General features: G+C 52.9%; 1 protein-coding gene across 4 annotated transcripts in view; it reads right to left on the bottom strand.

The window, feature by feature from the left end:
- Nucleotides 1–23,909, bottom strand: part of MVB12B (multivesicular body subunit 12B) — a 185,157-nt gene that overhangs the window by 17,315 nt on the left and 143,933 nt on the right. For all 4 annotated transcript variants that reach the window (XM_032308054.1, XM_032308053.1, XM_032308056.1 and 1 more), the window contains exons 8-9: nt 3,707–3,762; nt 1,256–1,315 (exon numbers count right to left, since the gene is read on the bottom strand). In XM_032308054.1, the coding sequence (XP_032163945.1) occupies nt 1,256–1,315; nt 3,707–3,762 (116 nt within the window). The remainder of the gene's footprint in view (nt 1–1,255; nt 1,316–3,706; nt 3,763–23,909) is intronic.

The following is a 23,909-nucleotide window of genomic DNA, read 5'->3' on the forward strand; positions in this document are numbered from 1 at the left end:
CCTGAAAACCCTAGGGGGTACATTCTCCCGTTATCCCAGCTTTAAACAGAGAGGGGTGACCTGTCCCCTGTTGGCGTGGAGCTGGGTTGGACATCTGTTTGTATGACCTTGTCCATACTATAGTGGTCACAGGCCATGCCCCCGCTTTCCCCCAGCAGCCAGAGGAAGCCACCCTCAGACGCTTTCTGCATATACTCCCTGGGGCCGCCCCACATGGGACCCCACACAAAGGCAGTTTGCAGAACCAGCTATGGCTGCCTTGCTTTCGAGAAGGGCTGACACGGAGCTCCATGGGCACAGGGATCTCTAAAGGAGTCGCCCTTCCTTCCCCCAAGTTTACAGCTCCCCCCACACCCCCCACCAACCTATAAATGACAATCACGTTGGTCTTCATGATCTGCTGAAAATCAAAGACAAAGGGGGACTTTTTTTGGTCTTGTTTTTGCTATGACAGGTTTAGAAATTTGTTGTACTACGTTGATTCAATTTTCCTTGATTTCAGCCATCTTTCAATAATGCAACCTGCTTCTGCTAGCTGGGTATACAGGAGAAAACCCAGAGGAACTGAGAATATTGAAATGGTTCTACCATTTCCATCTTTGAGACAAATGTTCCTCTCAGAGGAGAGCTGGTTGCAAGCATGTGACTGCTTAACGGCCGTCTACACATGGAACACGACACGCACACACTCTAACGCTGTCTTAGGAAAACGGAGATGGTCCCGGTATCTCAGCTCTCCTTCCTCAAGAGTTGTCACAGGACCGCGGGCCTGGATTTCTTTCTCTTTGGTTACGCAAACATCCAAACTATGTGGAACCAGGAGGCGGAACGGGGTCTGGCTTCTCGGGCACAACGGAACAGATCCTGATCCTCGCTCTAAATCATTAAGAGGCTCCTTGGACATGTTCCCAAACCTCTGTTGGCGGCGAGGAGTAGAACCCAAGCAGGAGAGAGAGGCGACTGCGTGCCCATCCCCTACCTCCCACCTTTTAAAACCGGGGGCATTTGACAACCTGGGTTTCAGAGAACACAAAGAAGTGTCGGTCCTAACGGACTTGAAGCAGTGAACATAATCAGCGTGAGATTCTTTTTCTAGGGAATAAATCTGAGGCACATGGAAGTGTTTTCCTCCGAGGGGCACCGCACACCTACATCCTCCCCGCTCCTGGGACAGACTCCTCTGAGGGACCGGAGACCCCGCAGGGAGCACGCAGGCCCAGGCCCCACCTGCCCGCTCTCTAGGCGCCATGCTCACCTCCTTTTCAATTTCTGCCAGAGATTTGATGGTGATTCCCAAGAGATCAAAGGGCTGCATCTGCAAATATGGATCAAATTCTTTTAAACGGTTGGAAAATGCTGTTTCACATTTGCTTTTATGCATAACGATTGTGTCCCCTCAAACCACCCTAAGTGATCTAGCATTTTCTCTACCCTCTCTCGACGGGAAGCCCAGCACGGTGACTCTAGTGATTACAAGCAACGTGAGCAAACGTTCGAGAAAACCTGGCTGACAGCAGGGCCGGTCCCTTCTGGTGGGGACCCTTGTTGAGTCCTCTGTGGGCAGCCCCGGGGAGGGTCCCAGCCCTCCTGAGAGACGGTGCCGGGCACTGGTAACTTCCGTCTCTCCTTTGTCCCTGCCCGGGTCAAAAGCCGGTTTTCTCCTTCTGCAGCTGGGGGGACGGAGGGGCATGAGGTGAGGCCACGGCCGCCCTGACTGTGGCATCTGGCAGTGGGCTGGGTTAAGGAACTGCAGGCGGGAATTCTGGGTCTTCCAAGATGGAAGCGGAGTGAAAGAACCGCCCATCGATGGTCATCTGAGAACCCAATGGTGGTGAAAAATGCTATCACTGCATTTTAATGGGTGTTTCTATAATTTCCTGATGACGGGAGCCTTCTCTGAAAATGCTGGCTTTCCCCCAGCTAGTTGGAAAGGCCAAGTTCACGAGGCAACATGTCAGCTGGCGGCACAGAGAGCCCGGGGCTGGATGCATGGTGAGAGGTAAGAGGTCAGTGGGCAGCCCGTCCCTGAGGCCCCCGCTCGGAGCCCCTCAGCGTTCTGTAATCCCGACAGGAGCCAGCAACTGGCAGCTGGGGACGAGCAGGTGAAGCCAGGGTCCCTGACAAAACCCCAGACCCTCATGGTTCTGAACCGCAGCCCAGAGCCCAAGCGGAGCCGAGCCCGCGGGGATGCCCTGCCAGGTACGTGAGAAAGGCCGGCTCCCCAGTCCACGGGCCTGGATGCAGAACGGGGCAGCTGTGGGTTAAATCACTGCCTCATTTCCTCTCCCGCTCAGAGCAGCGTGGCTGGGTTCTTGGGGCTGTGCTGCCGGGAGGGGGACCTCGAGAAGCGCATGGAGGTGCACGGCACTGGGCTTGGCCCGAGCTGCCCGCCCTGAGCGCCTACTGAGAGGGCAGTGCCATGTGTGCGAGGGCAACCTTGGGACGGGGCCACCGCATGAGGCACTCGGCTCCCAGGACTGCTCTGCCAGCGGCCACAAAGCAGCGTGGCTCTCTCCGGCTGCCAGCCCGAGTGGCGAGAACGGGGCTGCTTGCCCGCCGTCCAGCAGAGGCCCAGCTGTTGCATCATTAGGCTCTAACCGCCCCACTAAACTTTCCCGACTGGAGCTGGTGCGCAGGACAGAGCAGCCTCTCCCAGGGAGCGGGCGGGAGAGGAGCCAGCATCGTCATGGCAACGCGGCCAAGTGGCGTCGGCTGAAGTTACTCATGCTCCGCGTGTCACGTCACGAGCATTTTTCAAGATTAAGCTGCTTACCAGAAGGGTTCAGAGGAGGCCTATTATATTTCATGAAAATGGAAACTACAGAGCAGGTCAAATCGCAAGCCGGGTGGTTTTAAGCTGGATCCAAGAAATACACTAGAGGATTCTTTAGCTGGTACCCAAACTGGGGCCCTCACAGTTATTAGCTGCTCATGAAAAACTTCTGCAAAAAGGATAAAAAAGACCCAGAAAAAGCCTATTAAGCCAGCATAGCCCAGGCCTGAATAGCTGGGTGGGGAGGGTGGGGTCGGGCGGGGGACTCCCACCGGGGGGGCAGGGCCGTCTGAGAGAAGGTCCCCGGAGCGCACAGCCTGTGGTGGGCGCCCCCCTCAGTCCGGGTTCTGGCCCGCAGGCCCGGCCAGCTCATGCCGCCCCTGCGTCGTCATAGGTGGCTCAGGGGCCCCGGCTGGCTAGTGCGTGTCGTGGGGTCCCTGGAGGTCTGCAGCGAGCGGGCGACCACAGCTCTGGGCACACACACTTGCCAGCCAGCCCTGCCGCTCGGAGGCCTCCCTCCGACTGAGAGCAGAGCGTGGTTATCTCAGAATCCAGCCAATTACAATGAAAAAAAGGAGGCAGGCTTCTTTCAGCAAGATGTTATCATGGTTAAATAAAAAAGAACAAAAATTAATTACGTGGAACTTGGAAACCAAGAACATTCACAACTAGTGAAGTTCAGCCCCATTGACTGTCACATTTGAAACAAAAAGGCCCTGTTGTGGCCGAATCGGGGTCTGTCTGCTTGTCCATCTCGCTGCCTCCCCGCACCTCATCCCTGCCCTGTCACTCCTCGAGCACCCACTGTGTGCAGCGTTAGCTGGAGGGGCCTGCACAGGAAGCCCTGTGGTCGAGACAGCGCGAGGGTGGGGGCGTGTGTGCTGTGCGGGGGTGTGCGGGCCAGGGCGCGGGGCCATCACGCAAAACACTTACACTTTCTGGAACGCAGGAAAACTTCTCTGAGATCATGAAAGGCACACCGTCCATTGCTGGAAAAGAACAGAAACAGAAAATGGCATTGCGGATGCTGGCAGTGCTCGGAGGCCGGAGATATTGGCAGGACAGGTCTATGTGGGCCCCGGTGAGTGGGGGACCCCAGGGGCTCCAGCCCTCACCCAGGACACACAGCTGAGCGCTTCACCAAAGTGCAGACTGAGCTATGGGGGCAGAGAGGGCTCCAGAGCCCAGTGTCTGCTCTCTGACCTGTGGGGGGGCTCCCGAGGGGCCGGCAGCAGGACAGAGGTGCGTGTGGCTCGGGGGAGGGGGGACAAAGCTGTGCTCTGGGAGGTGGGCAGGGAGCGTGCTTGGGAGACGTTCTCTCCACTGAGGACGCCATGCCCCAGGCTGCCAGGCCCACAGGGAAGGTCTAGGTTGGAGGAGAGAGTGACTTTGGAGTCAGAAAGACGGGGTTTGAATCTTTCAGTAAGGTTACGTTATGTTTAGAACGAGGATGGCGGGGGGCGCCTGGGTGGCTTAGTCGGTATCAGGGGCCCGGGACAGAGCCCTGTGGTGGGCTCCCTGCTAGTCCTCCCTGCCCTGCGCTTTCTTGCTATCTCTGGTGCTCTTTCTTTCAAATAAACAGAATTTTTTTTTTTTTTTTTTTTTTTTTAAGGAGGATGGCAGGGCCCGTGAGCCGGGGTGTGTGCGAGCTGGAGATGCATGTGAGCGGGGATGCGTGTGAGCAGGGGTGTGTGTGAGCTGGAGGTGTGTGCGAGCTGGGGTATGTGTGAGTAGGGGTGTGTGCGAGCTGGAGATGCACGTGAGCAGGGATGCGTGTGAGCAGGGGTGTGTGCGAGCTGGAGGTGTGTGTGAGCTGGGGTATGTGTGAGTAGGGGTGTGTGCGAGCTGGAGATGCATGTGAGCATGGATGCGTGTGAGCAGGGGTGTGTGCGAGCTGGGGTATGTGTGAGTAGGGGTGTGTGCGAGCTGGAGATGCATGTGAGCAGGGATGCGTGTGAGCAGGGGTGTGTGCGAGCTGGAGGTGTGTGCGAGCTGGGGTATGTGTGAGTAGGGGTGCGTGTGAGCTGGAGGAGTGTGCAGCGTCAGGCACAGAGCAGGTTGGGGGGCCACACACAGCCAGCATGGTTCCCTCTCTACCTCCTAGTCCTGGGCTTCCCAGTGGCCTCGAGGCACCAGGCTGCTCGAATGGGGACATCAGAGAAAGATGGGAACGGGTTCCTAGCAAATGAAAACACAGGGTCGGGGGAGCATTCCCCTTCCCACAGCCCGCAGGGAGATGGTCTTCCTGCCCATTCTGCTTTGGGAGGACACGGGGAAGGCCTGGTGAGGGGTTCCCTGGGAAGTCATGTTCTCTGCTTCCCCCAACATCTAAGATGGGGGTTTCTCTGGTACACGAGCGGCAATTTTTCCCAGTCCTAAGGAAGAAGAGTTGCAGAAGCAAAAAAAAGAAGACAGACAGGAGAAAAATAAGAGAAGGAGAAGTCTGGGACTAATCCTCTCCAATCAGCAAGCTGAGCCCAGTAGCTCATTTTAAGCAATGATCATAACGTGTTTGAGGAAAGGAAAAATGAAGCCTCCTCCGGTAAGTCGGAAGAAAAGGAAACAGCACAGCTGGCCCCAGCTGTTGCCCTGGAAGCCTCCTTTCTTTGGAAGGCTGCTGCCTAAGGTCTGGGCCTGGCCCCGGGCACAGACATCCACAGTTGGGGGCCTTTTCCCATCTTGAGCCCCTGCAAGCTACCGGGACTGCCTGGCGGAATGCTGGCTAAGGGCCAGGAAGTGTGACACTTCTCCAGAGGAGGTGGGGAGGAAGCCCACGGTAACTTTCAGCCCGTCACACCGGCAGACATACGAGTGACATCGGGGTACACGTGCGTGCTTGTTCATGCATGGCTGGGAAAACCCATCCCTAAACAGACAACCCTTGAAAGGCCACATGCCTTCTAGAGAGGGACAGGACGGGGTCCCACCCAAGGTCCAAGAAGAGGCCACACTCCCTTCGCAGCAATTGGCACCATCTGCCCAACTCCGGGTGTGGGCCAAGGCCTATCCCGCATGGCACTCTGACGCCTGACCCCCGACCCCTTCCCGGTGCCACAGAGATGCACGGGCAGGTGCCACTCAGCACCTGCCATCATTTCACAGACTGGGGCCAGCTGAGGACACTCAGGTAGCAAGCAGGGACGCCAAATCCTCTGGCCCTTCCACTGGGTATAAATGGAATTTCTGAGAACAAATCTGCCTCTTCCAGACCAGGACCTTACAGGTTTTGATGGCCATTACCACGTCCTCCCGAAATCTCCAGGCGTCCCTTCCACCAGCTCCTTCTGATCAGACCCCGGGGCCAGGAAGTGGGCGTGTGCGCAAACAGCCCAGTCAGACCCGGCACCACCTTCTCCCCAACCCCGCTCCTCCCGGCTCACCGGTCACACGCCAGCCTGCTCCTGCCCATCCCAAGTCCAGGGCTGGAAGCCATAGCCTACTCTGCCTCTCCTTTAAATCTCACAAGCCGGGGCGCCTGGGTGGCTCAGTGGGTTAAGCCTCTGCCTTCGGCTCAGGTCATGATCTCAGGGTCCTGGGATCAAGTCCTGCACTGGGCTCTCTGCTTAGCAGGGAGCCTGCTTCCTCCTCTCTCTCTCTCTCTCTCTGCTTGCCTTGCTGCCTACTTGTGATCTCTGTCTGTCAAATAAATAAATAAAATCTTAAAAAAAAAAAATCTCACAAGCCCATGGCTCTCACCTGCCAGGGCCACGGTGTTCTCCGTACACACCTCTGCACACACACACACTCTTTCCCGCTTCTTTCCACCAGCTACACACAGGAAGCCCACTGATCTCACGCCTGGCGAGGAGTGTTCGGCGAGCACATCTGCACACATCCCGGCCCTGCGCACCCCTGATCAGTCACTCACTAGGCTTGCTGTTTGAAAGACCGTATTAGTGTCTGCGGGGTCCTGAGAGGTCAAGAACTCCCCGTCGCTGCTGACCGGGCTCCGTCTGAACGTCCGTGTGTGTTTAGAGAACTCGTATCCTGAAGGGGAAGTGGGGTGACTTTCCACGGCCTGATCATCCCCCGCTCCAGAAATGGGAGGCCTGGGGAGCACGGAGAGCAGGAGGGAGGCAGAGAGGTGGCTCCACCTGGTTCGAGGCTGGCAGCCACACCAGTGCCCCACACAGCAGGATTCCCAAGGGGCGTCCTCAGTGGCACATAAGGGTCTGCAACCCCTTCACGGAAGGCCCTTCCCCTCACACTCCTTATGTTGACACCTGGCTGTCCTCCTGAGGTCCGCTCCGAGTGCCTCTCTTGCAGCGAGCTTCCCAGAGGCGCCCCCGCCCCCCACTGGGTCCCCGGCCACATCTCCTCGCCGGCAGTGGGCTTCCCGGCAGTCCACGTGTGAGTCGCTGCTGCATTTCCATGTCCCTGGCCAGGGCCAGGTCTGGAGGGGCTCAGGGGAGCAGGGGCAGGAGGGTGGCAGCTCCCCCAGAATAGCCCTGAGCAGGGAGGCTCAGCCTGGGGCGTGCACCTAACCCTCTGAGGCCTTGGTGAGCCGCTGCCAAAACCTACGGGTTTCTGGAAGGAGTCTGGGTATCACCTCTAGGAACTGGGGAGATTTCAGCAGGGAGGAGGGATATTTTGATGCTCAAAAAAAATATTTTTGGCACACCAGTAAAATTTAGTACATTTTGTTGAGCTAAAATTCGCACAATACAAAATTCAGTTGAGAATGAACATTTCAGCAGCATCTGGTCTGTTCATAATGTTGAGCGAGCACCACCGTTCCCCAGTCCCACAGCATGTCCCCTGCTCCAGAGCAACACCCCGCCACTCAGTACTTTCCCTCTGTCCCCCTGGGAGTGTGTGTTCCTATCTCCTTCCAACTGATGGTCAAATCTTTGAGAAAGAAAGATCTAGAAAGAGAAGACTGGCTTTCTGTACCATGGTGGCCCGCTTGCATTTCAGTCTCGTGGGCTATGATGGGGGAGGGGCTTGACCCTTGGCACCTGGAGGGCTGTAAAAAAAATTGAGGAGAAAAAGACCCAGAAAAAGGGACTTGTAAAATCTGGATACTAACAATAGAATTTTTGGGGTGTGTGTGTGTGTGTGTGTGTGTGTAATAAAAATACACCTTTACATCATGCATGTTTATAGAATATATAAATGTTTTGACATTATATATGTGTATGTATGTGTGTACATATGTATATACACGGACACACACAGCATTTCCCAAAGGCCCCCTCTTAGATTCTAAAACAGACTAGAGGAAGGGAGTAGAAGACAGAGCCACATTCCATAGAATTTCTGAGTGGCGGGAAGTCGGTCTCATTCAGAGGTGCCTCCTGTTCACCTATGGCCCCTTCCCCACCTCCTCATTCCTGGTGAAATCCTCACTCCCAGACCTGGAGAATGGTGGGGATTTGTTGGGATCAAGGGCCAGTCTCCCACGCGAACAATGAAGGAGTTTGGTGAAGGCACGCCTTCTGGTCCCTGCTGGGTAGGCTCAAAGGCAATTTCTTCACAGACCCACTTCTTGAGGGGGCTGAAGGCAGAAGACCAGAAGCAACATCCTTATGGGATCACACCAAAGGCAGCCCTTTTGGAGAGAAGAAAGGGAGGAGGCACCCCCGAGACTGTGTTGGAGAACAGCAGTGGCCTTCAGGGTGCCCTCCTGATGGGCTTGGTGGCAGAAGAGATGGTGGGGAGGACCACTCGGACCCAGCCTGACCCCCAAGGGGAACTGCCTGGTGATGGGAAAGAGATGGGAACTTTGGGATAAATTTCACTTTATCTTAAAGTTCATGATAGAAAGATAAGCACAGTCAGTTCCTTCTCATATTCTTTTAGAAAACAGACTTTAATAGTCTTGGATGAAAAGAAAATGAGTTGATAGGATCCTGTGGGTAGATTTGCTAGACAGATAGTCTGCTGGCCAAATTTCGTTTATTTAAAAAAATTTAGCACAACAAAGATTATGGCAGGCTGAAAGAATGTGAATTTTAGCAAAACATTTGACAAAACTTCTCACATTACCCATGTGGACAAGATGGATAAATATGGCTAAATAATGTTAACAGGAGGAGAACCCATAACTAGTTGGACTAGATGCTTAAAAAGCTGATTAATAGATAGATGTTGACCTCAACCGACCTCTCTGGAGAGTACCAGGGCGTTATCAGTTAGTTCAATGGAGATACACATAGCCCATCTCAGATGTGGCCAACGGGGGGTCTGGGAGGACAGTCTATACGCTGGATAACCGAGAGAAATCCAATGAAGATCCCCCCAAATTGGGATCATGGTCTAAGTTTAAGGATGGGACTTACTACAGGTCAATGCTAGTAAGTCCTGTGCTTGAGGTCTTAAAAACCAAATGTATTCGATGGAATGAAAGACATGTGGAGGAACAGCAGAAGGTATGAAAACAGACTTGTCTTCAGTCAAATGAGTCAGTAGTGTGGTTCAACTAACAAGATGCCGGAGGGGTGCCCCGGGAAGAGACCGCGCTACGGTCCCAGTGCGACATGAGGGAGCCGCAATCTTGGTCTGCTCTGGCCTTGACAGTGAGCTCAGTGTGGGGACCAGTTGTCAGAGGGTCTTCCCGTGTGGCCTGCAAGGAGTCCCAGGATGGTGGGGGACCCAGAGTCTGACCACACAAGGAGAGGGGAGAAAGCCATCAGGCCTGATGCTCCAGGAAGGCATCACCCTGTCCATTTTGGTTCACCATCAGCCCCTGCCTGGCACCCTAGAACCCAGCGCCGTGCCAGCACGGGGGGAAGTGCAGTGAGACCCGGTCCAGGTAAGACTCGAAGGGGAGCGTAATCAGAGGTCCGCCCATATTCTCAGCGCTGCCCCAGGGGGAAGGCTAGGGGGATGGTCCCGTCCTCTGGACGAGACACGAAAGGCAGGATGAGCAGAGCTGGCTGAGCAGGTCCCGGCAGTGGCCACGTGCTGGGGAGCTCGGGGGAGATTTTGTGTATTGGGTGGAAAGCTGATCCGTGGGACCGCTGAATCCCCTTCTAATTCCATAACATCCATTTCTACTCTCTTTATCTGGGCAGCCATTCCATATTTTAAAATATCTAGAGATTTGCCAAACATAATTCTTAAAATCAATGGCACACATTTTTCATGCGTTCCGAAAGCGTGTTCATAAATCATCTCCATCCTGGCTTCTCATGGGGGCGCCACGCTTCCTTCCTTCCTTTCTTTCTCCCCTCACTGAAGCCACTATTTTGTCTTCACTATTCTTCTGCGCTCCGAGACTGTGACACTCACTCTAGCCTTCAGTCTATCACTGAGCCTACTCAGAGGGACGTGTGCGGGGCAGCTGGAGGGAGAGCTGGCAGCGAGCGTCCTTGCTTTCGGAGAGAATGTTTTCATCTCCCAGCCTGCCCTCCCAGTCAGCCTGGGGTTCGCATGCGGATCCCAGACGGACACCGCCTGACCCATCCGAGGTCACAACCCAGAGGCAGAGACGGCGCCTGTCCTTTCTTTGCTGGCACCAAAGCCGGCCTTCCTGGAACATGCATCGAGTAACGTTAGCCTCAAAGCAACTGCTTGCAAGTTAGCCTCACGGAAGCCAAGGCTTAGAGCAGTGGGGTGGCTTGCCGGGGCCAGGAGTCCAGCAGAGTCTGGCCGGTGGTGGCGGGGGCACTGCAGGGGTGTGATGGAAAGGCAGCCCGGGAGGTCAACAGCCTGGGCCTTTCTGCCAACTCTGTGGGCGTCGGCATGTGGCCCAGCCGGCCACCCTACCTCCCTGAGCCTCAGCTACCCTGTCTGTGAAATGGGAAGAAGACGCAGCTCTCAGAAGGCAGCATGAGGGTGACAGGGACCACAGTCACACGAGAGGGGAGGCCCCCCCGGGGCCATAGATGGTAGTATCCGCTTGGACCTAAAGCCACGTCTGGGCAGCCTTCCTTTAAGCACCAGGGCACTATTTTCTTCTTCTGCTCCTTTTTTTTTTTTTTAAATTTTGTTTTTGGTGGCAGTTTTAACAAAACGCTGCTCCCCGGCACCGAGCGGCGTACGGCAGATGAGAGCAAGGATGGGCCGCGGGCTCCGTGGTGCAATTAGCATTCTCCTAAACAAACGAGCTTCAACAGAGCTGTAATTAAGCAGGCCTGTAATTAAGTATATGCCCTTTATCATAACGATCATGCTTAAAAATGGCATGATGCATGGAGCTCTGTTATTAATGCTGTAATCCCAAACTGAAGTACGAGTACATAGAAATCAGCGTGTCAGGCCTGTCACCGGAGTGTTTGTAAAATACATTAAAGAAAAAAACCAGGAAACAATGAGCTCATTCAACTGTTCTTTTTACAATCGGCACTGCGAGTCAAGGGGATGGCGAGTGCTTACAGAATCTGCAAGGTTTAAACAAATAAAGCTCTAATCTGCTGCTGTAGTACCACCACCCTTGATTTTTAAAGGAGGAGAAGGCAGAGGGAGGATTTCTTTTTTTCCCCAACTGACCTGACTACCTGACTTTGCTGTTCCTGGGGAAGGAGCCCAGTTTGCGGTGCTGGATTTGTGTGGGCGGGAGCTGGACTCCTGCTTGCGTGGACAGCCTGCTAGCTCCTGTGTCTCTCCCTCGTGTGGGAACTGTAGCTGTCCTTGCCCAGGCAGCCCCTCAGAGCCATCCCTTGATTCTCCCCGCAAAACACACACTTTCGGATTTCCCCAGGCTCGACTCGGACTCATCCTCATAATTCCTGAGGGCTCCGGACCCAGGCCCACCTGCTGCCTTGCGGGGGGGCCCCACAGTCGCTCAGAGCTGCCCACCCGGTCCCTCACCGACATCTCAACGAGGAAATGCTCTAATCAACACGGGTGTTAATTTCAACATGTCTGATAACGAGTCTTAAAGTCATGTGGCAAAACAAACAAAAAAGTAGTATTAAGAGAAAAAGACCGCATTCCCAGCATCTCAACTGTCCCCTGCTTATAGCCGTCAGGTGGTGTCCCGTGAACCGGGGTCCCCGCATCTCAGAAGGACTCTTCCAAGATGGCGGAGAACGATGTGGCTTTATCGGCGGGTAGTCACTTGCAGAATAAAGTCAAAAGCAGCCAGAATGGGGCGGGGGGCGGCCTTTTACCCTGGCTACTCGCTTGTCAAGAACCAGCAACCTGCCTCTTTCTTCTCTCCGTTCCCGTGACGTCAGCGGTCCTTTACAATCTGTGACGGGAAAGACGCCAACACCTCAAGATCTCAAGGCCGGTTCTCGAAACTCATTTGCACACCGAAGCACCACGCCTGTTTTGCTTTCTTGTTCACTTCAGGGGTGTTCCTAGGAAGATATGTGTAGATGCCTCCAAGACGGTCTGCTCGGGGACATTCCCACTGAGTCCACACTAGGCCAACTGCTTCCTTCTAGATCCCCCAATAATGTGTTTTGCCAGTTATTCAAGAGCCAAAAGAACTGACTTATCAGCCACAGTGACGACCTGAGGCCGATGGCACCATAGGGAGGAGTGAGTGGGCGTCAGAGTTGGACCCGGGGGAGCCCTGAGCCGGGCTCAGCCACTTGCTGGCCATGGGGTTTCAGGCAGGTCCCTCAGCCTGAGTCAGACTTGCACCTGTCAGAGGAGAACCACGGGCACTTGGCAGCATGGCCGAGGGCCTGAGCCTGCAGAGGACAGAGGTCTGAGCATGGACCGGCCCACAGCGGGCACACAGTGCGTGGTGGATACCGGCGATTCGCAGACGCCAACCAAGGGGGCCTGCTTCTCAGAGGCGTGATTCAGGCCGGGTGCACGTCGGACTTAGGACAAGTGTCGAATCTCTGTGCTTCTCCTTCCTCCACTGCAGAAGGAAGGAGATAATCCTACCTGGGCTGCTGTGACATTTAAAGGAGAAAAACCATAAAGCCCCCGGGAACTACCTGCTCATTCTCACCGTCATCACAAGTTGGGGAGAATGTCCTTCCAAGGAAGTAGACCTTTTTGGTTTCTGACCTGCTTTTAGTCATCGAAATGGAAGCGCAGCCACATTAAATTCTGTAACCCATGGGCTAGGAGTCCCGATGCAGAGGCTTCTGGAGGTATGGAAGCAACACCTGCCCAGGACTCCCTCCGGGGGTGCCCCTGACCATGGCTCTCCCTGGCACCTGCCACCTCTGGGTCACAGGTCAAGCTCAACTGCAGGAGCAAGACCCATGCTGGGCCCAAGCCGGCTTAACGTCCCCTGGACAAGAGCCCCCGAAGCAAAGTAAGTGAAGAAAACTGCCCTTGGGTGCCAGGAGGTTCATTTGTCAGGTCAGTCGGAAAGGCCGGACTCTCCAAAATAAAGTGGCTACACCCCACAAATGAATGTTCTCTGAGGCTCTATGACGTGGGGGAGGCTCTCCGTCCCCCACACAGAACACGTGCCAGGAAGTGTCACTTCAGCCGTGTGGCCCAGTTCATGTCTCCACGTCCCCAGTATCCTGGGAGGAAACCGAGGGCTCTGCACTTGCCCGCCCTCTTTCCAGAGCTGCCCATTGGCGGCCTGGTGGCTGGTGTCTGAGCCACAGGAGCTGGGAAGGCAGAGTGCAGAGGGCAGGGCCACGCTCTGCAGCCATGAGAAACTCTGGGTACACGAACAAAAACCCACTGCTGCAGAAACGCTTTCTAAAACTTCATGAATATTTGGTCACTTGGGGCCAAGACCTGTTGCATTTTGCTCAAGATAAAGATAAAATCCAGCCAAGCGCCACTTTTCCATGTGAGTGAAAAGGCACCTCGACTGTGGGGCATCACAGGGAAATCCCGTGGGTCCAGACCTGCCGTCCCACGGGGCAACACGCACAGAGACCCCTAAGCGAGCCGCAGACAACAACAGGGGCTCTCTCAAAGCTGGACGAGAAGCAGAGACGCAGCCCGAGGGCCAATGGAGGTTTGCTGCTCTCAGGAGCGACCACACTCCTCCAGAACACAGGTGTGGTCTGAACAAGCAGTTTCATCCACAGCCAGCTGTGGACAGAGGCCAAGCCTTGACCTAGGACAGGTCTGGCCTCTAGCTGTGACAGGTCCGAGTGGCAAATATCACTGCCTGCCGGGGGGGGCCCGGCCGCGTGGGCAGGAAGATGAGCCTCCCCTCACGGCCCCTTCTTCATCTTGGCAGGACCATCTCACACACAGGCAGTTCCGATTCAGGACAGTCCCACTTACGAGTTTTCGATGGTGCAGAAGTGATACGCCTTCAGTAGAAGCCGTACTTCAGGTTCTGAATGTTGACCCTTCCCTGAGCTAGCAACGAGCGGTTCCATCCTTTCTCACGGTGCAGGGTGGCGACAGCTCCCAGACAGCCAGGGGACCACGAGGGTCAACAGCACATACACGGATGGTCATTCTATCCCTGTACAGCCGTCCTGTTTTTCACTTTTGGTACAGTATGCAAAAGACTACAAGAGATATTCAACACTTTAGCACAAAATAGGCTTTTGTTAGATGATTTTCCCCAACTGTAAGTGGTTCTGAGCATGTCTAAAAGTAGGCTGGGCTGAGCTGTGATGCTGGGTAGGGTAGGGGTAGTAAATGCATTTTCAACCGATGATGGCTTTATTGGGATGTAACCCCACCGTGAGACGAGGAAGACCTGTATGTTTTTAAGTTGTACTTTTTACCCCCTCAATAAAGGAATACTTTCCTAAACAAACAATTCCATAGCACAGCTAAGTTAAAGTGCCCTTCAATGCAGAGCCCTGACCCTGGAGCCTCCTTGGGGCTGGCCCTGGATGTGATCTACGCACAGTCCTCGGGTTCTCCCAACCATTGCTATTATTTGCATACACAGAAGAAATACAGAATTTTGTTTTGTATGTGTCTTTGCTTTTCATAAAAATAGTATCGTAGCATAACCATTCTACAATTTGCTTTTTTTCAGTAACTGTCAGAGAATTCCCCTGTCGGAGCTATAGATGTATCTTGGTCCTTTCAACAGCTGGCAGAAGTATGAGTGGAGAGACGACCAATGACCAGCTGGTCAGGAGCCCTGGCTGCCTGTTTAAGAGGCCTACAAGTCACCATGAGGTCCCTGGGGAGCCGCTGAAGGGTTTTGAGCTGGAGAGAGACATTTATATTTCAGGAATGGCTTCCTGGCTCTAGAGAGAAGCATGGATTAGAGGGAGGGAGGCGGGGGTGTGGGGGCAGGACCACCAGGGGGGAGGTTCTGGCAGTAAATTAGGTGAGGGATGCTGGGAGCAGTGTCCAGGACTGTGATTGAAAGAATGGAGAAGAGCAGACAGATCGAGGGGCATTCTGATGCAGAATCACGGGACTTGGCAACTGGCTGTGGCAGTTTCACGGATTTCTAGGAGAACAGGCACCTGGGGACCTGGGAGACATGTGGGGTAAGCTGGCAGGGTCTCTTTTGGCCATGCTGGGTTTGACGGGCTTGTGAAACATCTCAGAGGAGACACAGTCAACGTGGTTGGGACATGATGAGCAAGATTCAAGACTGGTTGGTGAGGACCGCCCGGATGGAAATACAGAAGTAAGACGGCCAGGGGAGGATCTGGGGCATCCAGCCTGCCGTCACGGTGACTGGGGCACAAGAGAAGATGAGAAGTTCTGGGACGAGCACGCGCTGAGAAGAGGGCAGGGCCAGCACGGGGCTCTGAGCAACGCAACATCTGATGCAAGTGCCAAAGAAAAGAAGTCCGCCAAACAACGGGAGGAAAATTCAAATGTGCTCCGTGATACTGGATCACAACCAGAGGAGTGGAATTTTTTTTTAAGACTTTATTTATTTATTAGACAGACAGAGATCACAAGCAGGCAGAGAGGCAGGCAGAGAGAGAGAAAGGGAAGCAGGCTCCCCGCTGAGCAAAAAGCCCAATGCGGGGCTCAATCCCAGGACCCTGGGATCATGACCTGAGCTGAAGGCAGAGGCTTAACCCACTGAGCCACCCAGGCGCCCCAGGAGGTATGGTTTTAATAAGCAGACAGACATACATCGACACACAAAGGTATGTGTTTATATGCACATGGTTTTATATGCATGCACGGGTTCTCTCTCTCTCTCTCACACACACACACACACACACACACACACGCAAAGGGACGTCTATTTCTACCTGCTGACAGCCCAGAAGCCATGAGCACACCTAGTGCCCAGAGTTTTAGATTCCAGTTTTCTCCTCTGAGAGACACAGGGGCTCTTTAGAGAAATGGCTGCCGGAGGGGGAGGCAGGGAAGGAACAAGCCTAGGACACCTTGTTGTACCAGAAAGTAAGACGTCTTCAAAGAATCACAGGAACTCAGCAGAAGGACCTAGGAGCCAGCTCAAAGGGGCTCCTCCTGGCTAAAATGAAACAATTTGAGTGTCCAAATAAATAAGGACAGCAACGAATTAGAACCCTCCAGTCCACACCAATGTGCACAAACAAGGGATAAGGGGAACTCATCCTTACAATAGAATGCCAACTCACATCGACGGAATGAAGGAGTTATAAAAATCAATGGATAATCTGATTAGGAATGAACTATGCACATAGTCCCAAAGTATTTCCCACTGATGACATGTTAATTACAAGAGGAAAAACAGTAACTTTATGGGAAGGAAACTTAGCAAGCAGCACCGTGAGTGGGTGATCCCAGCTGGGTCAGGCCAACAGGATGAACTTCCGGACAGGATGCGCACAGAAGGATACAGTAACAGCTGACACGGTGGCAGAGAAGAAAGCTGGCCTCGCAGCTCCGTGTCCTCAGATAGAGTGCGTGGCTGGGCTAGATGACCAAGCTGGCGCTGATCTGTGGCTTTTTTTTTTTTTTAAAGATTTATTTATTTTAGAGTGAGCATGCACAAGCAGGGGGAGCAGATGACGGGGAGAGAGACTCTCAAGCAGACCTCCTGCTGAGTGTGTAAGCCAATGTGGGGCTCGATCCCAGGACACTGAGGTCATGACCTGAGCTGAAATCAGGAGTCAGATGTTTAAGTGACAGAGCCATCCAGGCGTCCCTGACCTGTGACTTTCAAAAACCACCTGCCGTTCCTCCTCTAGGAACTTCTGATTTACTTGGTATGAGCCGCAGCCCTGGGAGTCGGTAGCTTTTCAAGGCTCCAGCTGATTCCCAGGTGCGACTAGGCTAGAGCAGCGCTGGGCTAGGTGAGATCTAAAATCCCCCCCACTGGACATTCTTTCCTCTCAGAATCACTGTATTAAATATGGCCCTGTGATCTGAGGTCCAGCCCAGAGGGTGCAATTTCCAAACGCGCTATAGGTAACAGCTGACTTCTCCAGCCCTCTTCCAGATTCTACTCACAAAACCTTTGGAAAAGCAACGATCTTGAAGGGTAAAGCAGCTTCTGGTCAGATGCCTCCCTGTCCTGGAACCAGAGGGCAGGGAGAGACAGGTGTCCCAGGTTTCTGTATGTCCAAAGCCAGGACTGACTGGCCACTACTCTCTGGGGGCAAGGACAGCGCGCCAGGAAGTTCGCACACAGTCCCGTTTAAACCTCGTCCTACCCCCTGCCAGAGGGACCTGAAGCACGGAAGGGAAGGGACTTGTTGGGGCCACAAAGCTGGTAAATGGCACAGCTGGTGCAGAAAGCGAGAGCTTCCAAGTCCACTGCCTTCCCACCGTATGAAGGAGGAGGTGGGGATGCCTTCCTCCAGGAGATGAAAGGTCCCCTACACACGGCAGCCCAGGAGTCCAATCAACAAGGACGAGAAAGCGGATGGAAGTTGTATGGATGTAGAAGGTTCCCGGGAGCCACCCCTGCAGCGTCCCTGGGCACTCTCCCCGGGGACACCCTCATGGCCAAGACAAATAACCCTGCTTCAGGGATCTCGGCCGTTCGTCACCAGTAAGTCAGCTTTTAATTGTCTAACTGCCCAAGTACTTTCTCAAAAGGATGGTGGCATCACCCAAGCGGGAAAAGCAGAACCTCATTATACATTTTATTTAGGATTTGAGAAGAGATTGCCTACCGGGTAAAGAAAGATAGTCTGAAATGTAATAGCAGAGAGTTCTTCTGACCTTGGTTAGTGGGATCGAATTCCCCAGGGCCCAGGCATCCCCCAGTGAAGGAGAAAACCGTGGACCAGAGTCCTGCAGCTAAGGGGCAGGAGGGCAGCCGCTGGGGGAGAGGCTGCCTGCACGGGCCCCAGGCTTCAGCCTCCCTGAGCTGCCGAGTGCCTCCAAGAGACCAGGCACAGTGACGGACACAGGTACAGGCCAAATAAAAGGCGACCTCCACGGAAAGTCTGACAGCCCTCTACACGCAATTTATGCTTACTTAAGATTGGGCTGCTTGTGTACATTCGAACCAGGTCATGACTTAATAAAAGTTCATTGGAAGAGGGGAAAAAAGGGCATTTTTACTACTCTTCTCTTTTACAGAAAGCTCAAATACTGAACTTCCCAGTTCAAAAGCAAAGGCTTGGCCATCATCCCCCTCACATAGCTAGACCTGTAACAACTGGTTGAGGCGGGCAGGCTCTGCCGGTCCCCAGGGCCAGACGTGGAATGACAGGAGACCACAGAGTCATGCCTGTGGTTGGGATGGGGCCCAAGAGCACACACACCAGACCTCCACAGCCCTGCCTTTCCAAACTGCATCATTTTCCAGAAACGTTGCCCTGGGGAACGGCTTTCCTTGCAAGCAGCATATCACCTTCCCCAAAACTCAGCTCTGGTGGACAAGCTCTCGGACCACGCTGACATGAAGATAAAGTTCCGAGACAGAACCGATGCCTGAATGGACACCCACCTTGATCTGGGAAAACCGAGGCGGGCGCTCCCTTCTGTCTCACTTGACGCGTCTGCGAAGTACAATGCCATAAATTACCCAGATCTCAGATTTAATATTAACCTTTAAAGGGCATGTCACAAAAATGTATTCTCTAAATATTGGTTGTTAGCTCACTTTGTAAGTCTGTCGTGGAGAACAGGTGTGAGGCTGCCCCCCCCACCCCGTCTCTGCCGGCACCTGTCACGGGCGTCTCCCGCCACCTGACAGTAATTCCCACCAAACGTGCGGCCCCATGAAGGAGCAAGTCAGCCATCGACTCGAACCGCGGCCTAAGTTGAGCCTTAGGACTTAATAATAGAGCCTGCGAATATGACTCTAATTTCTAGAGCTGACGAATTTTAAGAGGCAATGCGAGTTGAAATAACGGAGCGCAGGCACGACAAAGAACTTGAATCCGAGGTTCTCTGAACTATCCGGTATAATGAGCACTTGTTCCTTCCCCACAATGGGCATGTACAAGAGAAATCTAAGTAATAATTGCTGTAATTATCGTGAAAAATATGCAGAGATTAATGGTGATTATGAAAATCTGTATAATTGTTCTCTGACATCGTCGCCGATCCAGGGGTATCTTGAAATGGCCTCTGCCAGAGAACTTTCAACACCGAACATGTGGGCACAGAAATGTGACATTTTGGCTCTCTCCCTGTAAAATATTACCCTGGGTGTGCGAAGTTGGTTTTCATCATTCCCAACACCCCGGCCTGCATTTTAACTCTTCGTACCAGTGCCCTGCAAAGGTTCCAAGACGCCCTTAATGGGATGCGTATGTCATTGTGGTTCAAAGCCCCACGTTCAACTTGTTATTTATTCAAATAATTAATTACTCTTGTATCCATCGAGCAGTTTGTCATGACACATTAATGACTTGATAGACTTCTATGAACTGGTGAACACAGAACAGCAGAGCGTTTTTATCGCCATTTAATTTTAAAACGATCCTGTGTGAAATTATCTAGTCGTGAGTGATGGGAGCATAAAGAACAGACTCAGCAAAGCCCCTTTTGGATCATTGCTTTATTAATGGTAACGTCAGGGAAATGAAAAATGCTAACATTGTCATATTCCGCTGCTGGGCGGAGACGGATGGCCGGGGGACCAGGCGGGGGCTCCCAGCGCTCACTGCCGAGAGTGCCGAGCCCCTCCTGGCGCCGGGCCGGCGGGACCCCAGCCTCGCACACCCACAGGCTCTGTGAAGCCACCTCCATGCCCCGTCTCCCTTTCCTTGATGGCACTCGGCGCCTATTACTGTGTGTGTGGTCGTCTTCTTTTTTTTCCCACTTGAATTTTCCACTAGTGATATGAAGCACTCTCACGAAAACATTTCACTTTATGGCTTTGAACATTAAACGTTATTAATCCAATAGAAAAACGTTAAAGATATTGCTGTCACCTTTAAATGTGAAATGATATTAGGCGCTAAAAAAATGCTGGGTTAGTAGAAAAGATGTTCCCTTAGTTTTCCTTTCAAATCTTGAGATAACCGTTTTGGGTTGATGATAAAATAATATTTCTACATGGCTCACAGCACAACATCTGCTTTAAAAAACACTTCCTGTTCAGCTATTTTTTTTTTATATACTGAAAATTGTTTCTCAGTTGTTTTAATTACAAACTTGGGAATCCATGCAAACTACTTCCCAGCAGTGTGATTCAAAGACAATAGCCGCCCAGCCCTGAAGAGCCGCGGAGCCGGCCAGCGGGCAGAATCGCGGGGGGCTCTCTGACGGCCACGTGCGCGGCCCGCTGGGGACCCGACAGGAGAGGCAGCCAGACGTTGTCCCCGCCCTCTGCCACCAGAGAAGCAAGGGCAGCTCGCTCTTCCCTTACGAGCTTCCTGCTTCTGTATCGTGGTCCCAGGGAAGAGCTCCACTGCCCACCCGGATGTCTAATCCTGGGGCCTGGGACAACGGGGACTTGTCCTCGTCCCTCACACCTGTCATCAATCCTTTCAGTCCCCGAGAAGGTAGTGATGGTGGCGGTGGCTTGCAGTGAACTAAGCTCCGACTCCATGCCAGGCCGCGGTCTCTGTGCTTTCTGCGAATGGATGGGTTTCTCGGGACCATCCTGAGTTACGCATGTGGTTACTCTTTATTGTCATCACACCCCCACTTCCCAGTTTCGCAAAGGACACTCTGGCCGAGGGCAGATGGGGAACCCGCCCAGGAGCTCACGGCAGACAAGACACGGCAGCGGGGCTGAACCCAGGCAACTGCACACAGCCTTCCGCACACCACCACGGGGCTTCTGATTCCCTCCGCAGATTTCTCTCCACAGCCCCGGACTTGGGGGATGCCCCCTCTATGGTCCTGACATCACTCTACCCTCCCCCAAAAGGGGATCTGGAAAGGAATGGGGCAAAGCAGCTCATCCCGCAGTGGATGGAAAGTGCAAGAAAAGCAGAGCATTTGGGGCACATCCGGGGGCGAGCTGAGATGGGGTGGGGTGTCAGTGTTCTGAGGTTAAACACTTCAAAGGACCTGAGAAGGTCGAAACCAGAAGCTGACTTGTGTATCCTGCTCTGTGGAATGTTTTACTTTTCAAGGTGGAGACACTGGGGGCGGAGCACTGATGACTTCCACGCGGACATTGCCAGCAACCAGGCAGTGAAGTGGGAGCTTAAGCCCCGCTGGCCCAAGACTCCAGGTGGCCTCCCCCCAGGACCTGCTCCTTGTGCCGGAAGAGCTGGTCCCCCCAGGGGAGCACGGCCTCAGGGAGGTCGGAGCAGAGCCGCACAACGCAGCTAGGTGGGGGTCTGCCAACTTTAGGGACCATGGGGTGGCAGATTCATTTGGGAGCCTGCTAGGGGGCCTGTCAAAGAGACGGGCAGGTGTCCTCCAGAGCAACGGAGGCCAGTAGAGCCGACTGTAGACGCCCCAGGCAGGAAGAACAGTGGTTTCAAAGACGGGCCCCAAATAGAAAGTCCAAGCAGATGACCCGAACTGCAGGAGCCACTCCTTCACAAACCAGGGCAAGTCCTCTGTGAAGTCAGGCAAGGGAAAAGCAGCTCTGAGCACAGGAACCCTCTCTCTCTCGAGCAGCCACATCCCTGGAGAGAACCGGGGTACCCCACAGGGGAGGGGACAGTCCAGACAAGTGCGGGAGGCAAGGGGGCCTTGCTGAGCTGGGCCTCTGGTACCGCCTTAGACATGTGTCTCCAGAGCCATGCCCCCTCCCCTTGTTTCCAGAAGACCCGCCCTTTCTCTCCAAACTACAGGCCCTAGTGTGTCAGAGTGGTCTGGGATGATCATTGCCAACTCAAATCCCTGGCCTTAAACCTCCAGACTTTGGCTCAGGAGCTCCAGGACAAGGGCACCATGAGAAGCTTCAGTCTGTGCCTGGAGCCTCAGAGTACGGTTCTGTCAGCCTCTGACCCATATATAACCCACTCTGCGACCCGTAAGGACTAAGCAGGGCAGCGGCATACAGACCCGCAGAATTGGTCACAGTCGTCACTTGGCAAAATCTTGGACTTAGTGCTAGACACGGTCACAGCCCAGAGAGGCCAAGGCGCTCACCCTGTCCCATGGCTGGGAGAGGCAGGTGGTCCTGCTTCCAGCTCAAAGCGAGGCCAGGAGTGCCAACCTTAGAAGGCCAGGCTCTTGACACTCCTACATAATTTAAGACACGATCTCAAGAAAATGTCAGGGCCACAGCATAACCAGGTGCTCTGCTAGTGATCATTTATCACTTACGATGAGACCCAACCATGGGGTTTCTCTTTGTTTGGATCTTTTCTGGACTGAGCCTCCAAAATTCACAAGATTTTAGGAGCCCAGAAAGGTCCTTGGTCTGTCTTTCTCTCAATCTACAGTGAATTTCCTGAGCACTCGGGGTTTCTATGGCCTTTACCTTCAATAGTAGGAAAAAAAGGTAACATTCAGGTAGCCTATGACCATCTTTCCTGGGATACAGACAGAAGGCTTTCTCCTTCCCTCTCTCTAATGCCTAATTCCAGTTGAGCTCTACATATCATGAAGCTGGGGAATGTATTTCTAACTTGTGTTGGATCCTTGAATTTCCTTCTCCAACCCTTCTGTGCTTTCCTGAGTAATGACTTCCAGCACTTGAAAATCTGCCCTGAATTTTTCAAAGGGAACCTTTGGTCAGAACAAAGTATGAAAGGATACATTTCAATGGAAACTAACAACTTAAAAAGACACACAAAAGTGATTTCTGCACCAGGAAGCTTTCAGACCTGCTGCAGCCGCTAGACGGGACGGGGGTGGGAATTAGGGGGGCACCATCACAAAACACAAGCCCCGACAGGAAAGCAGAGGCCTGTTCTTAAAAATACTTTCTTTAAAGCCCCAGGAAAGGGGGAAATATAACGGGAATTTAAAACCCCCAAACCATCAACAAAACAAAGAGGCAACCCACGGAATGGGAGAAGATATTTGCAAATGACACTACAGACAAAGGGTGCTGATATCCAAGATCCATAAAGAACTCCTCAAACTCAACACTCAAAAAACAGATAATCATGTCAAAAAAATGGGCAGAAGACATGAACAGACACTTCTCCAAAGAAGATATACAAACAGCTAACAGACACATGAAAAAATGTTCATCATCATTAGCCATCAGGGAGATTCAAATCAAAACCGCACTGAGATACCACCTTACACCAGTTAGAATGGCCAGAATTAATAAGACAGGAAACAACATGTGTTGGAGAGGATGTGGAGAAAGGGGAACCCTCTTATACTGTTGATGGGAATGTAAGTTGGTGCAGCCACTTTGGGAAACAGTGTGGAGATTTCTTAAGAAATTAAAAATAGAACTTCCCTATGACCCTGCAATTGCACTACTGGGTATTTACCCCAAAGATACAGATGTAGTGAAAAGAAGGGCCATATGAACCCCAACGTTCATAGCAGCAATGGCCACGGTCGCCAAACTGTGGAAAGAGCCGAGATGCCCTTCAACAGATGACGTTCATAGCAGCAATGGCCACGGTCGCCAAACTGTGGAAAGAGCCGAGATGCCCTTCAACAGATGAATGGATAAAGAAGATGTGGTCCATATATACAATGGAATATTACACCTCCACCAGAAAAGATGAATACCCAACTTTTGTATCAACATGGACTGGACTGGAGATTATGCTGAGTGAAATAAGTCAAGCAGAGAGGGTCAATTATCGTATGGTTTCATTTACTTGTGGAGCATAAGGAATAACTCGGAGGACATTAGGTGAAGGAAAGGAAAAGTGAATTGGGGGAAATTGGAGGGGGAGATGAACCACGAGAGACTGTGGACTCTGAGAAACAAACTGAGGGTTTTGGAGGGGTGTGGGGTGTGGGGTTGGTTGAGCCTGGTGGTGAGTATTAAGGAGGGCACGTCTTGCATGGAGCACTGGGTGTGGTGCATAAGCAATGAATCTTGGAACACTGAAGAAATAAAATTAAATAAAAAAAATAAAACCCCCAAACCAGA

Source organism: Mustela erminea, chromosome 12 (genome assembly GCF_009829155.1).
Source record: "Mustela erminea isolate mMusErm1 chromosome 12, mMusErm1.Pri, whole genome shotgun sequence".
NCBI lineage: Eukaryota > Metazoa > Chordata > Mammalia > Carnivora > Mustelidae > Mustela > Mustela erminea.